At 38.1% G+C, this 13843-nt stretch overlaps 2 protein-coding genes across 2 annotated transcripts; one reads left to right on the forward strand and one right to left on the reverse strand.

The window, feature by feature from the left end:
- Nucleotides 1-455: 455 nt before the first annotated feature.
- On the reverse strand, nt 456-9390 carry vps52 (VPS52 subunit of GARP complex). Its single transcript, XM_087787243.1, has 19 exons — nt 8999-9390; nt 8366-8447; nt 8242-8294; nt 8015-8090; nt 7872-7939; nt 7589-7764; nt 7353-7503; nt 6832-7065; nt 6705-6762; nt 6500-6633; nt 5159-5314; nt 3494-3612; nt 3261-3384; nt 3100-3195; nt 2479-2586; nt 2349-2414; nt 2180-2291; nt 1012-1130; nt 456-930 (listed from the first exon to the last, which is right to left on the reverse strand). Exons 1-19 carry the CDS (start codon nt 9083-9085, stop codon nt 784-786), a joined length of 2166 nt encoding a protein of 721 aa, XP_087643369.1. The 5' UTR covers nt 9086-9390; the 3' UTR covers nt 456-783.
- A 46-nt stretch (nt 9391-9436) lies between these two features.
- Nucleotides 9437-12919, forward strand: rps18 (ribosomal protein S18). The gene is made up of 6 exons (XM_087787244.1): nt 9437-9523; nt 9956-10054; nt 12327-12413; nt 12481-12582; nt 12646-12737; nt 12810-12919. Exons 1-6 carry the CDS (start codon nt 9521-9523, stop codon nt 12883-12885), a joined length of 459 nt encoding a protein of 152 aa, XP_087643370.1. The 5' UTR covers nt 9437-9520; the 3' UTR covers nt 12886-12919.
- The last annotated feature ends 924 nt before the right edge of the window (nt 12920-13843 follow it).

Raw genomic sequence — 13843 nt, forward strand, 5'->3', positions numbered from 1 at the left:
TTGATTGATGTTTGAGTAATTGTTCTGGGTTATTATTTATAGAAATAATTGTATGAAATATGTGGCCATAATTAGGAGCAATAAAAAACTTAAGAGCTGTATTTGACATCAATCAACCCTTTGATCATATTGTCCTTGGCCTCTCCTTCTTAAAAACAAGCAGTGCATTCTATTTATGTTTATTGTTTCTTTCAAAGGGGCGGTAGCCACTCAGTGAAGACGTTTTCACTATTGTGTCCACATTGTTAGAACAACAATTGAGCACTCAACCTGCAGCATTCTGTACAACCTTGAGTCGCACAATACGTACTTGAGTATCTGTTGTGAACAGGTGCCAACTAAGTTTTATTTCACTATTGAAAAAATAAATCATGCGTATTAACAAACACAGGATAAGGAAAGGGGGAGGATGTTGGGGGTTGAGAGGAGCCAAACACACAAGAGAAGTCTTGTATTCAACTTCTAGGTTTGTTCACACTTTATTTTCCAGTTGAATATACAAGCGATGCAGCAAAGGTCCACGAGAAAGCAAGTTAGTACAGACTCAATGATTTGAAAAACAACTTTTTAAGGAGAAGTGGACAGAATCTACACGTCATGTCGACCTGGAGCTGATATGTATTGAATCATGTGGTCATGTGGTCATGTATGTGTAAAAAATAAACCGAGAAATATAAATAAATAATCTTTCTGAGCACACCAGATCATCTCTCATCATAGAAGACACCGCGGGACCTTCCACTCTGGCCTAACCTGTCCATATAAAAGCGACCCACGACGAGCTCAGAAGTTCGGCTTGTGCTTCTTGACTTCAACCATCAGGTGGTGTAGATTGATGAGTTCCGACCTGACCGCGAGGGTCCGGAACTGTGGCATGTTTAGTACCTTGTGGAAGCTGTGGTAGTACTGGATCAGCTGTGTTAGAGCGCCCTGGGACACAAACGCATTTTGTGGTTTAAAAAAAACATCAAACATTTTTATAACAACAGATGTTGGGATGGCAGCGCTCACCTGGATGATGCTGGTTCCGTTCTTGAAGTTTGTGAAGGAGCGCATCACGTCCTGGCTCAGCAGCTCCACGGAAGACTTCCAGGTGGCGGAGAAGCCACGGACCAGCTGCGTAATCCGAGCTGCAACGATTCGCCAGTTTTATGACACTTTTATGAACAGACATTTTATTCTGCAAAATTTAAATAAAATTAACAAATTAAACTAATCCAAATATGACAATTTTAAAGTTTTAAGTCAGTCTCAAAACATATTAGCTAAGAATTTTTTTTGATATTTTTTATTGTACATTCTGTATGGCAGTAGATCACTGTCACAACAATATTGAATTGTTATATTTAGCATTTGAAAAGTTTAAACTTTGCATTTTTTAATTTAAATGTTTTATTGTTTGTTTTTTTATATAAAGAATAATTTCTGTATTAAAGGGTTGAAATTGTTTTGTTGAATAATTAAAAAAAGATATTCAAAATTTCTAATTCAGTTATTAAAAAAAACAAATACAAACTTCCCACATATAATTCATTAAATTGAATTATTCAAAAATAAATTAAAAATTAAATTGTTAAATTAAATGCGTAAAAAAGGTTTCAACTTTTGAAATGTTTAATTCAACCATTAAATATTCCGATGTCACTGACGTAGATCGTATTATCCGAACTACATGCGACTCACAAATAGTTGGGATTAACTGTCCTCACATCATGTTCCATCATGTTTTCAACTATAATCAGGACAAGCATCCATCATTATTAATAAGGTAAGGTAAGGTAAGGTAAAACTTTATTAATAATAAAAAAAAATTATGTGTATATATATATATATTCTTCTATTAAGCGCAAAAGAAAATTAATGAATAAAATATTTTAATAAATCATTCCTCACAAAAGTACCAGATGGGCACCAGTATTGGGTAAAACCTATATAGTACTGGAAACTGTTCCGAGCTTCCATTTGCTCCTTTGCATCAGTTTATTGTTGTAAAATGAATGTTTTTTGTTGTGTTTTGGGTACATTATAAAACAGAATTAATGAATTACTAAAATCTAAGGAATTAAATTCAATACCAGATTGATATAAATAAAATATAATGGGAGACTGAAATTAAATGTATAAATAATTGAAAAAGTGTTCATGAGCCAGGTTCATTTGTGTGATCATCTTCAAGAACCTTCATCGTTCTTCAGACGCTCCAGGTGGCCTTTCTCCATCAGTGCCTCTGCCTCCTTCACAAATGCGATCATGCCTCCAAAAGGCGGGGAGAGAATTTCTTCGATGAATTCCTGTAAAACACAGAATTAATGTCTGTGAACCACAGAGATCACTCAAAATTGTGTCACCTGCGTGCGAGCCAGAAGGAGCTGCTGGAAACTCTCCACCTCTTTACTGTCGTCTGTTGCCCTCTCCTGGAAGAGAGAGCGTGTGCGTCACAGATTGTGTTGCCTGTGTGTGGGTGTGTTTTTTGTGTACCATAAGGACACTGAGCAACATGTCATAGTTGTTGATCAAAAAGATCAGTTGGTCTCGTCGGGATGGAAACTCGGCAGCCATCTTCAGGACAAAGTTCTCCACCTCTACCTGTCGAAAACACGTGTCATAAACATTATAAATGGACGGACGGCTTGATGAGGGACAAGTTTGATGTGTTTTAAGAAGGACAAATACCCAGAGGTTTAAGATAATATAAAAAGACAATATCATGATGAGACTCGTACTTTCTGAAACTGACAAGTTTGGTAAATGTTAGTTTGCCCTGCAACTAATGTGTTGATTTAAGTGTGTCTTAAATAGATGTTGGACTCTATTGTATCATCAGTATGTGACTGTTTGTAGAAAACTCTCTTTTCATTGAAATATTTACGTTAGAAAATGTGCCTAAGCCCCGCCCACCACAGGAGAATTTATAGAGTAATAAGTTGAAAACATGGTCATGATGAGGGACTGACTGTGTCTTGGAGAGGAAGACTTCAACATTTAAAACATGTGAGTGAGTTGGGTTTTCATTTTAGTTGCCCTTCAAAGATTTAATCTTTTTCTAAATTTTGTATCTTCTTATCTTTAGTTTTCTGAGAGTATGAGTTTCTATTTGACCTGGAGTTGTCCCAGAAGTGTGTTGGTCCTCTCGTTAGGAAACGTCTGGTTTATGCTGACGATCGCAGAAGAGAATTCAGCGTAACGACGAGTGATCTGAGGAACACAAAGACAAACGTGTCAGTGTTTGGGTGCGTCCGCCTGTAAAAACTCAGGTTTACATAGTGCGGTCTTGTGTCCAGAACTCCCAGCTTTTGTGGATCAGTGTTTCTGATGCTGTTGATGTTCATCTCCAGGATCAGCTCAAACCTTGGCCACAGCAACTCCAGGACTGTTTCCCAATACCTTCTCACACACAAACAAACACACACACAAAACAACACACATGGACATGTTAGGAGTAAGGCAGTTCCTGGGTATCAGGGATGACATTGTGACTTGAAGGATTGCGCACTTATCCAAAGCTGGAACGTTTCTCTGGGCAGTGATGGACTTGAAGCGCAGAACGATATGGATGCACAAGAAGATTGCGATGCTGTCATAGCAGTCGGACACGTACGAGCTCATGCTTTTCTATATCAGAAGGGAGAGAAATCATCACCGATAATAGTGGTCAGAGTTCCTGAAACCAACTGCATTGTCCATCAAATTAGCCAGTTTATGACTCTGATCTCTCATTATATTTACCGACATGGATTCTTAGACACACGTTATTAATTGTGTGTCCTCGCCTTCTCGTGGAATGTCTAATTAAGATATAATTACAATTGTGAAAGTCTGAAACCATTGTGCCATTATGCAAGACAAACCTGAATTGAAACCTAAATTGTCACTAATTACCATGTTCCAGTCAGCCATTGTCTCACTTGTATGTTTAAACACTAGTAGTGTTCCCCTAGCAACACGCAAGAATGAAATCACCCAGTTTATGACTCCTTCTAAATAAGACTCTTTTCGATGCACACCAGGGGTGTATATATTACACTTAAATTCAGCAGTATTTTATCATAATACCCCATCAATATTCCACAGCACCTAATTGTTTTATATATATATATATATATATATATATATATATATATAGCACTGAATTGTTGTATATTCAATATTGGCTTATTTATTTGTATATTTAACAGGGACAATGCACAGCTCTCATCCGCACCAGATTAAGATACCACCTTATTTTCATCTGTAGTCCCTGAGCAGGAAAAATACAAACATAAAACAGATCATAATCACAAAATGTCTCCAACAACAACAAAAATAATGTAGTTTCACACCAATTTTTGTATATTATTGTGTTGTTTGCTTTATTTGTATGTGATGTATTATGTAAAATGTCTGCATCTTCGTTGAGGACTACAGATGGAAAGTAGCAATGTGCTAAATCTGGTGCAGTCATCTTTTTTAATGTAACTGCACATTGTCCCTTTAAAAAACTAAACTAAACTAAACTTGACAACAGTAAATTCACAATCTTAAGACACAACAGTTACAACAATATAACACTACTTTAAAAAACAGTGCTTGAGTTTTATGATTGATGGGCACATGATTGAGTTGATTTTAGCCATGATTTCATCTTGGATTTAAAGAGAGGGAAACTGTTGCTCCTCTAATCTCACTTGGCACCGAGTCCCAGTGATTTGTAGCTCTAATAGAGAAGCTGATTTGTTTCAGTACTAGTCTACAGTCTAGTCACCTCTGCTGCTTGTTCCAGTCGTCCTCCTATTGTTTTGTGGCGTTGCTATGAACTTCTTTAACGAAGAAGCAGCCAAGATATGAATGACTTTATACACTAGACTAGTGTCAGCAAGACGCACACAACCATCAAAAGTCAGAAGGTTATGCTTTTGAATGATGTTACAGTGGTGATAACTTGATGTCTTTTTGTCCAGTGCCTTAAGAGTTTGTTTGTAAAGTGTTTTTAATTGAGCAAGTGTTGTTTTTCCAGCTTTTAATACAGTATGCAATATGTGAAAAAATCATGGTGTGCATATATAGTTTAGCTGCATCCAAGGGAAGTTGGTTTCGGATTTATCTAAAATTTCAAGAATTTCAAAGTCAAAAGTAAAGATCAGAGTCGTATGTGTGTGTGTGCCTGTGTGTTCTCTAGTACCAGAAACATGCCGAGGGTTCTCCCCATGATGCAGTTGAAGAGGTCCAGGGCCGAGTTTCCGGTTACCATGAAGAACTCGGACAGAAACAGGAATTCTCTGCAGCTGTTGTCCAGCAAAGCAAAGTGCTGACTTCTGAACAAAGTCTCATATGGAAACTATCAGACAAAGACAACAAAAAAACAATAGAAGTTATGACTCTTAATTGGAGGAAAGATCAATTGTTCCTTTTGTTTGCCAACAAAACATGATGTCAATGAAGATAATGTCAAAGTTAAACTGTATTTGGACTCGCCCTCACAGATTACTAGTTGAACCGGTGGCAATGAAGCCCTAATACTTAGTTTACTACTTTTCTTTTATGTGATCATAACCTTCATGTTCACAGTTAGATTAATCATGGAAAATAATTGAAAGTCCAGGACGTTAATAATCTTGTCTAACTTGAAGTGCAAATCATCGTCTGTGAATGTGGGCGTGGAAAGGACCGTTATATACACTGGTGATAAATGTTTTATCCTCGCCTCCACGTGGAATGTCTTTTAAAGATTTAATTACTGTTTTTAAAATCTGCGACCATTGTCCTATGATACAAGACAATCTGAAGAGATAACGTGACACCTTTTGTTTTCCAGTATTTCACGTGACTTACTTGTTTGTTTCAAATCAAGAGTGTCACGTTTCACTCAAACACACGTGGCGAAGCCGTGTTAAATTTTAAAACACAAAAAAATGTTTGATTATTTTTGTGCAAGACACTCCATCATCAAGGCCATCGTAATTTTGGTTAACAAATTTTCTACATGAAGTGACCTCATGATTTTTTTTAACCAAAAGTTACAAGCAAAGAAATTGTGTCACAAATAATCCCTTTTAAATGACTCCATTGATTCATTATACCATGTCGATTATCTAGCAAACAATTCATGATATGACACCATTCTAATGTTGTAAAAAGAGGAAATTGAGTGGGAATTTAAGTTAATCTGATCCTATAAATTGGTGCTATTCAACTAAAATTTCCTGAGGGCCAGATTTTCAGAAGGATGTCAAATCTGTGTGGTGGTCAACTCCTCTACAACATTTCCTGTTGAATCTAAGGCAAGTAGTTGAAAGAAATGTTACAAATATTTATAACTTATGTATTGAAAATAGTAACAGTGAAGCGTCTCCTCCCCTTGATCTGACCCATAGACCTTAAAGGGAATCGAATATTAAGGAGAACTTTTATTTGCAAATCTGAAACGGTTCTGCAGGGAATGATCCTAAAGTCAATTTTGGATGATATGTGGCCCTCCCAGTTGTGATGACAATGAACAGGGCTGTTACACAAATTGCCTCACCCGATGATCGCCCCTCTGAGCTGTGTGGGGTACCAGAATGGGCCCTTCCAATTCTGCCGGGCTCAGAATCGCCCCCCTCTGGCCCAGGGTGAAGATGGTGTTCCGGCTCTTCAATGACGGTTTGGAGAAGAAACCTGAAGGGGGTAGTCATAGAATCACAAAAGGTGTTCGGCTAAACAGACCAGAAGAATGTTTTGGAACACACCTTTCTTGGCCGTGTCTTCTACTCCCATCAGGTCATCTTTGTCAGCCACCTCTTCATACTTTGAAATCACGTTTTAGTTCACATCATGCAACACGTGATCTTCGCACATTTGTGAGTCACGACTTACCTGCACTTTAAGTAAACGCCCACTGTATGACTTGAAGTAGCTGGAGTAAATCTTGCTCATGGTGTCCACATACTCGTCTCGAATCTCCCTGGCAACTGTTCTCTCATTGGCTAACAGGAACTGGTAGAAGAATCGATGCTTCAGCAGGGAATTCTGCGGAATCTGATAGTTGGTCATCGGCTTTCGGAATGAATAGATCTTTTGAAGGATGAATTCACGGATCTTTGATACTGCCTTTATGGAAAAAAAAGATTTAGTACCATCAATATTCAGACAATTTCAGATATTGGTGCTTGGTTCTGTTATTCTATTGTTTATCTTATTTCATTATTTTATTCTGTACTGACACACAAAAAAGCCTATGTTGTTTTACAACACTTGCAATAAAAGGTTTCTTATTCTAATATAAATGTAATAAAATAAATTATTTAAGTGAAAAATACATTAGATTCACACAATCAAAATGAATACTATGAAGAAATAACAGAAAAAGGACTGTTAAATCAGAAAGACTAAGGCACCTTCAGCTTAAGGCGGTCCACTATGTCCTGGATGTCTGAACATGCCAGTGTCTCATGGAAATTGAGCTCTTTTGTGAAGTTGATCTTGTTATCAAGCTCGTGGAGTTGATCCAAAAAATCCTGCTCCGTCACCTGGCTGTCCATGATGGTTCTGAAAACACATACATACAGAGTGCGGTTAATATTTTCCACATTTGTGTTTGACTCATGTTTTCTCCAAAATGATAAGTACTCACGCAATCATGTGACCAGGAACTACCAGTTCATCGACTAGTTGACCCAAACTGCTGCGAACTGCCTGACGATTCTTTAGTCTCACACTCATGCTGACAGATTGACGCTGCAGAGTCTGGATCTCGCTGCTTATAGATGACAGATCGCTCTGGAAGCCACTCAACATCCCCTCCATTCTCTAGAAGAGTTGCCAATAGTTGGTGGGTAAACTCAGGCAATAGTCATAGAGGAGTGAGTAGAAGCCTCTGGAACAGTTAGGTGGTAAAGTGGAAAACATGCTCTTACCTCAAGGATTGAGTCACAGGCAGTGATCTGATGATGCAGCAGTGCAATGTTCTGACTCTCTAAAATGTCTGATGGATTATTCAGGAATATTTACTAGTACATCATCAAAACACAACCAGGTGAAACAAAACCAGGAAGGATACAGTCTTTGATGGAAGCTTGTTCGATCCTCTGCAGCTCCACTTCTACCTGCTTTGAGTATTGACGCAGGTCAACCCCCTGTGAAGAAAGATTTCCAAGTACATAAAGGGGCAGTTTCAGAATTCACGACTTCATGCTTTAATATTTTAACATCACAAAACAATGTGAAGTTTGGAAAATATTCCTGCAACATCATATACCCAGTTGTATGAGTGGATGTGTATCTTACCGCTTTCAATGCCTCCTTCACCAAGTCATCCTCAAGGTTGGCCTGAATGTGAACTACACATAACAGAAGCATAGAAAAATAAAGTGGCCTCATAAAGTGTAATAGATTTAAGTTATGCTCTTACCATCGACCTCATCCAAGATGAATTCATCTGTAGTCAGGTCCAGGTCTCCCAGGTTTAGCTGTGCCATTTCTCCTTCAGCAGACTAAATGATTCAAACAAGCAAATAAAATACTTATTTAATTGTAGTAAAGTAGTAAATAATTGTTAAAAACATTTGCCATCACAGCTACATTCAAATTATTCAAAAGAGAAATACATCACATTTAGGTTGATATTTTGAGATACAAACAACGGGTTTGAATCTCAAAATATCTGTGATAAATAAAGTTCTATCTATCCATTTCTTGGTTAGGGCTAGGTTATGTTGCTACGTTAAAATAAGCTCAAAATCAATCTTTGATCTACTGACCCTGCAATGACATTTTACTTTGTACTCAACTCTCACAGACAGACAGTTTTAATTCTGTGTTTTAACATGTACTTAATAATGCTGCACAAAGGATCTGCCAGGGTTGAAAGTTACAATCATTATCAAGGAAAGTCAGAACTAGAAAGAGGAGAAGTTACATCTGTGATACGTCAATGTTTACATTGCTAGAAAATGAATTCACCCCACAATACAAATCTCCGAATGGAAAACGTACAGCCTCGAAAACAATTTGTGCAGTTCACAAAAAGGGGAAAGTCAATTACCTCTTGGAGATACAACAGAGCGCTTTCTGTGGTATTTTCCATGTTTTTTTGGCCGCCCTTCGCTTCAGCAGATGACAGCTCCGCCATGACGCCTTTCCACCTGACGACGATTAAACGCACCTATCGGTCACTTCACGCATCTAAGATGCAAATACCGAAATGTTTAAAGACGTTTCGTCGTCGTGATCAGTTTAAAATAAAAATATAAGTCAGGTGATTTTCGTGATGTGCTTCCGGTCGCTTTGCACCTATTCAACCGGTTAGCTTGGCAATAAATGAAAGTCCAAAAAAATGTATTTTATAAAATATATTATTAATTTAGTTTTATTAATTTGTTTATAGTAGTAGTAGTTTATTAAAAACAATCAAACGTCAAAAATATCAAAAAATTGTTTCAGAAAATCTTCAGCTTGCTGTTTCTTGTCGGGTCTTATTTAATGGTGGAACAACTTCCGTCCTTTTCGTCATTACTCTCTCGCGAGATTGCCGCGTCTTCCTCTTTGCGCGGAACTAACATCCAAGATGGTGAGTCCGTGTTCTTCCCAACCATAAGCAGCGACAATCTACCGTCATCCTTCTCAGAATGGAACGTTTTTATCAATACAAAGTGTCCCTTATCTAGTTGGGGAGTCATTTAATCGAATTCGGTTGGAATTGAGGGGGTTTGTGACCGAGTAAATAACAAACGCCATAGCTTTTTCAACATGGTCGATACCGGTCTGTGGACGCCGTAGCGTGTAGTTGGGAGACTCCGAGCGGTCATTATAGCTTTGGTTTAGTTTACATAGTTGACGAACAAAGCACAAACCTGGTGGAGACGAGCTTAAATATGTTTATATAAATACGACCGCATAGGTCACAGAATCCCAGAGTTGCATAGCGCTGTTCGGACCAGGTTTTATCTGCGGCTCCAAAAGTTGTGCTCAATTGTTCTAATGTTTCCATTTGTTCTGACAGTCGCTCGTTATCCCAGAGAAGTTCCAGCACATTCTTCGTGTTCTCAACACGAACATCGATGGTCGCAGAAAGATTGCCTTCGCCATCACCGCTATCAAGGTACAACATTGTCTGTTTGGTCACATTCAGCCACAATACACAGCTACACTATTGCCTTTAATCCCTACAAAGTTCTGTTGAAAAACGCCACCATTGTATATTCAAAGTGCACCTTATAGTCTAGAAAATACGGTATACTTTAGTGTTGAGGAATGCCTTATTAATTTGCACTAAGTCATTTGTATTTATATAGCGCTTTTCCAGACCAAAGTCACAAAGCGCTTAAACAATCAAAACAATACTCAATAAAATAAAACTTTAAAGGTCAAGATATCACTGAGACAAACACAGGAGTTCCAGAAAAATCAAGGAAAAGCCTGAACAAATAAAAATGTCTTTAGATGTTTCTTGAAGGAGTCAGTAGATCCAAAGCTTAGGAGCAACAGCCTGGAAGGATTTCTCTCCTCTGGTCTTAAGTAGATGTGTATGTTGTGCTAGTGTCTGACCTTTACTACCAAATTAAGTATTCAATGTCATTTTTAATGCAATCTTTAAATCATTACCATAAATTAACTTTGCAGCAAAATCTATTTCTCTTTAATTCTCAAGATCTAGTTAAGTAATTTTTATGATGAAGGCAAATCAAGAATACCTTAAAATAAAGGGAGAAGGTTTATTTAGTTACTCTAATGACACTTGTAAACAAACGTAACATATTCTCTGCAAATACTAAAAACTACTGTAAAAACATGGTAAAAGTGTGACGTATATATTTATGAGCTAATAATAAATCATACAAATGTCAGTGCAGAGTAAGGAAAAGTGAAAACACTAGTCATCTTTTCTTACTGCATATTTTTGCACAGTTTCTCGTGTGTTTAAATGCATTTCCTGTCATACACAATTATATATTTCCATTTACACAATTTTAATTGTGTAATTGCATTGGGTAACTTTATTGAGCGCACACACAAACACGCAGGTGATGCACGCGTGTACAGGCAGACGAGAGCAGCGCACACACGCATGTCGGCAGACACGCGCCTCGATTCAAATGTACGAACCGATGTCAGGGTGTAAAGTTGTTAAACACTGGAGTTTGTTTCTTACTGCTGCTCTTTAGCTTCTCCGGACGTCACTGATCAACGGGTTAAAGTCATTTTGACGGCTCGAAAATTACATTAGACATTAAATAAAATCGTAACCTCTGCGATATAATAATCGCATTTTTGAATATCGAGATTATGTTGCAAATGCGATTTATCGTTCAGCTATAATTTGCGGTCCTAAATTATTGGAAACGGGAGCCTTTATATTAAAAGGGTTTAGCAGAGGGATCAATAAAGTTTATCTATCTTTAGGAGTTTTGGTCTCTGGTCTAATATATTAATTTGAATATTGACAATAGAATTGTATCACTTAAGGGACTGAATTACATTTGTCATTGTCTAAAACTGAACTATAATGGTCATTGACCTCAAACTAACTGACCTCAAAGTGTAAATCTTATTAAAACTAAAAAGCTTGAATAAAATGTAGTCTGCAAATGACCACTACTGGAGGTTGAGGCCAGGGTTTCCCTACTCATCAGTCAGTGGCTTTTGGCCAGACATGGATCGAGTGTGATAGTGCCTCAGTCTCGCTTAAAAATAAGTGTTGAGTGGAATGCGAACCTACACGAACAAACGCGTGTTTATTAAGTGGTAAATCATTCCACTAGCGAATCAGAGGCCTGCCTTTCAAACCAGAGACATCGCAGCTCACTCAAGCCCAAATCGGTGACAAAACGCGTATTGTGTTAAAGGACTAAAGGTCACGTGATTATGCGGAAGCCTAATGTTTTGACTTCCATTTACTCATTAAAGATTGAATTAGTCACTGTTTTGGTAGTTGGTGTCCCGTTTATCAAATCACCATTTCCCCTGCATACAGATTGTTAGCTTTCGTTTTAGAAATTGATTTTATCTAGCAACTTAATGAATGAAATGGTCTCTTTTTGAGTTGAATGCCTTTTTTATTCATTAACACTAAATTTTAGGATTACAATTTGTATGAAAGTATTTTGCTTTTGGAGCCCTTTTATTAAAGCCATCATGTGGTGCATGTTGTAAAATATTTTTCATTACCCACCAATCATCAGACCGATCTCTGTGCTCATGGAAGGAAACATTTCTACTGACTTAAAACTTGACACCATCAGAGTGAGATGGATGGATTGACATTAATTCCTCTGGAGATCTCCTTCCAGCTCCCAGCAACACGGACAATAGTTGAAAATGTTCGGCTTGATTTAAGCAAGACTTTTAATCACCGCTTGATTTCACGGTTTTAGGGGGTTGGTCGGCGTTACGCCCACGTGGTTCTCAGAAAGGCAGACATCGACCTGAGCAAGCGGGCTGGAGAGCTGACTGAGGAGGAGGTGACGTATGACGCTGGATCTGACCGTAGGAGTGATTGAAATTCATCTAATTGGGTCTGTTTATTAGGTGGAGCGTGTTGTCACCATCATGCAGAACCCTCGCCAGTACAAAATCCCGGACTGGTTCCTTAACAGACAGAAGGATGTGAAGGACGGCAAATACAGCCAGGTGTGTGTCCTTGCACTCTTAGATCGTGTCTGTCGCCCCCTACTAAAATGTCGTGTGTTGTAGGTTCTTGCCAACGGTCTGGACAATAAACTTCGTGAAGATCTTGAGCGCCTGAAGAAGATCAGAGCTCATCGTGGTCTTCGTCACTTCTGGGGGTAAGACCCTCTTCTGTATCCACCTACTTGGTGTGTGTAATGTCCACTAACGTGTGCTCTCTGTCCTCCCAGCCTGCGTGTGCGTGGTCAGCATACTAAGACGACAGGTCGCCGTGGTCGCACTGTTGGTGTGTCCAAGAAGAAGTAAAACTTTTGTGAATAAAAGCCACAGTGAAAAGTTGTGCCCAGTCTTATTTTCTCAGTGTGGAGGAGTTTGTTGTAAAACTATTAAAAAGCCAACATTTTCACCATATAAACTTAGGTTATTGATGCTGTATGTGTGATGGCATCACCTATATTCGTTTTGACTGAGAATTGGGTCTGTTGTCATTGAAACCTTAAATTGACTGAAAGAATCTCTGACCTAAATTCACAGCACCTCTGTTAAGCCTTAATCCATAATTGATGTACACAGCCAAACTTTAGACGATGTCAAATGCTTTAAAACCTGACTGACACACTTTCTTACATCAACCTTAAACTGTCTGCCTCAAGGACATTAAGTAATTCTCCTAGTAAATTTGCTTCCAGTTAACTACTGCTAATGTGCCAAATATTTTCTCCATTTTGTATTTAAGCAAAAACTGGAACCATTGTTGCCAAACAGACTTTAGTAATGTGGCCTTTTAACCATCGATGTATGCTGCATACATTAAAAGTTAACTAAAATATTTGGAAATGAACTGTCCATTAAATTTGTTTACTATTCAAAATGTACTGTATTTGAATTAAGTAGGTTATCTGTCCCCCCCTTGTGCCATGTTTCTTGACCTCATTTTTTTTTGCCTTCCATAAAACTTTCACTCTGGTCAGTTCATGTGAATTTTCAAGACGTGTTTAAAAGCAGTGTAGGAATCTCTTAAGGCATTCAGGTCAGGTGGATATCACACGGTTTGAGTTGGGGTGTGTTTCCTTCTATTAGCACCGAGTAGTTTGACTGGGTCAATTACTCAAGGATTATTTAACACATGATGGCACCAATTAAGGAGATCCAAATGCTAAATAAATGCAATACAAAATTTAGTTCTAAAAATAAAGTGTTCATTTATAAATAGTAGCAAAAGGTTTCGCTGCTCCAAGGACCATCACCTTACTGTGGTGGGGGA

This window comes from Callionymus lyra, chromosome 3, assembly GCF_982586985.1.
Source record: "Callionymus lyra chromosome 3, fCalLyr1.hap1.1, whole genome shotgun sequence".
In the NCBI taxonomy this organism is placed as follows: Eukaryota; Metazoa; Chordata; class Actinopteri; order Syngnathiformes; family Callionymidae; genus Callionymus; species Callionymus lyra.

What these genes read in the sequence shown, in the direction of transcription:
- rps18 (XM_087787244.1), top strand. An exon ending in TCGCCATCACCGCTATCAAG is followed by an intron (nt 10,055 to 12,326) that starts GTACAACATTGT and finishes TCACGGTTTTAG; the next exon opens with GGGGTTGGTCGGCGTTACGC. An exon ending in GGTCTTCGTCACTTCTGGGG is followed by an intron (nt 12,738 to 12,809) that starts GTAAGACCCTCT and finishes CTGTCCTCCCAG; the next exon opens with CCTGCGTGTGCGTGGTCAGC.
- vps52 (XM_087787243.1), bottom strand. Translation starts at nt 9,085, where the DNA reads ATGGCGGAGCTGTCATCTGCTGAAGCGAAGGGCGGCCAAAAAAACATG. An exon ending in CCTGTGACTCAATCCTTGAG is followed by an intron (nt 7,765 to 7,871) that starts GTAAGAGCATGT and finishes CAACTCTTCTAG; the next exon opens with AGAATGGAGGGGATGTTGAG. An exon ending in TGTTGCTCAGTGTCCTTATG is followed by an intron (nt 2,415 to 2,478) that starts GTACACAAAAAA and finishes TCTCTCTTCCAG; the next exon opens with GAGAGGGCAACAGACGACAG.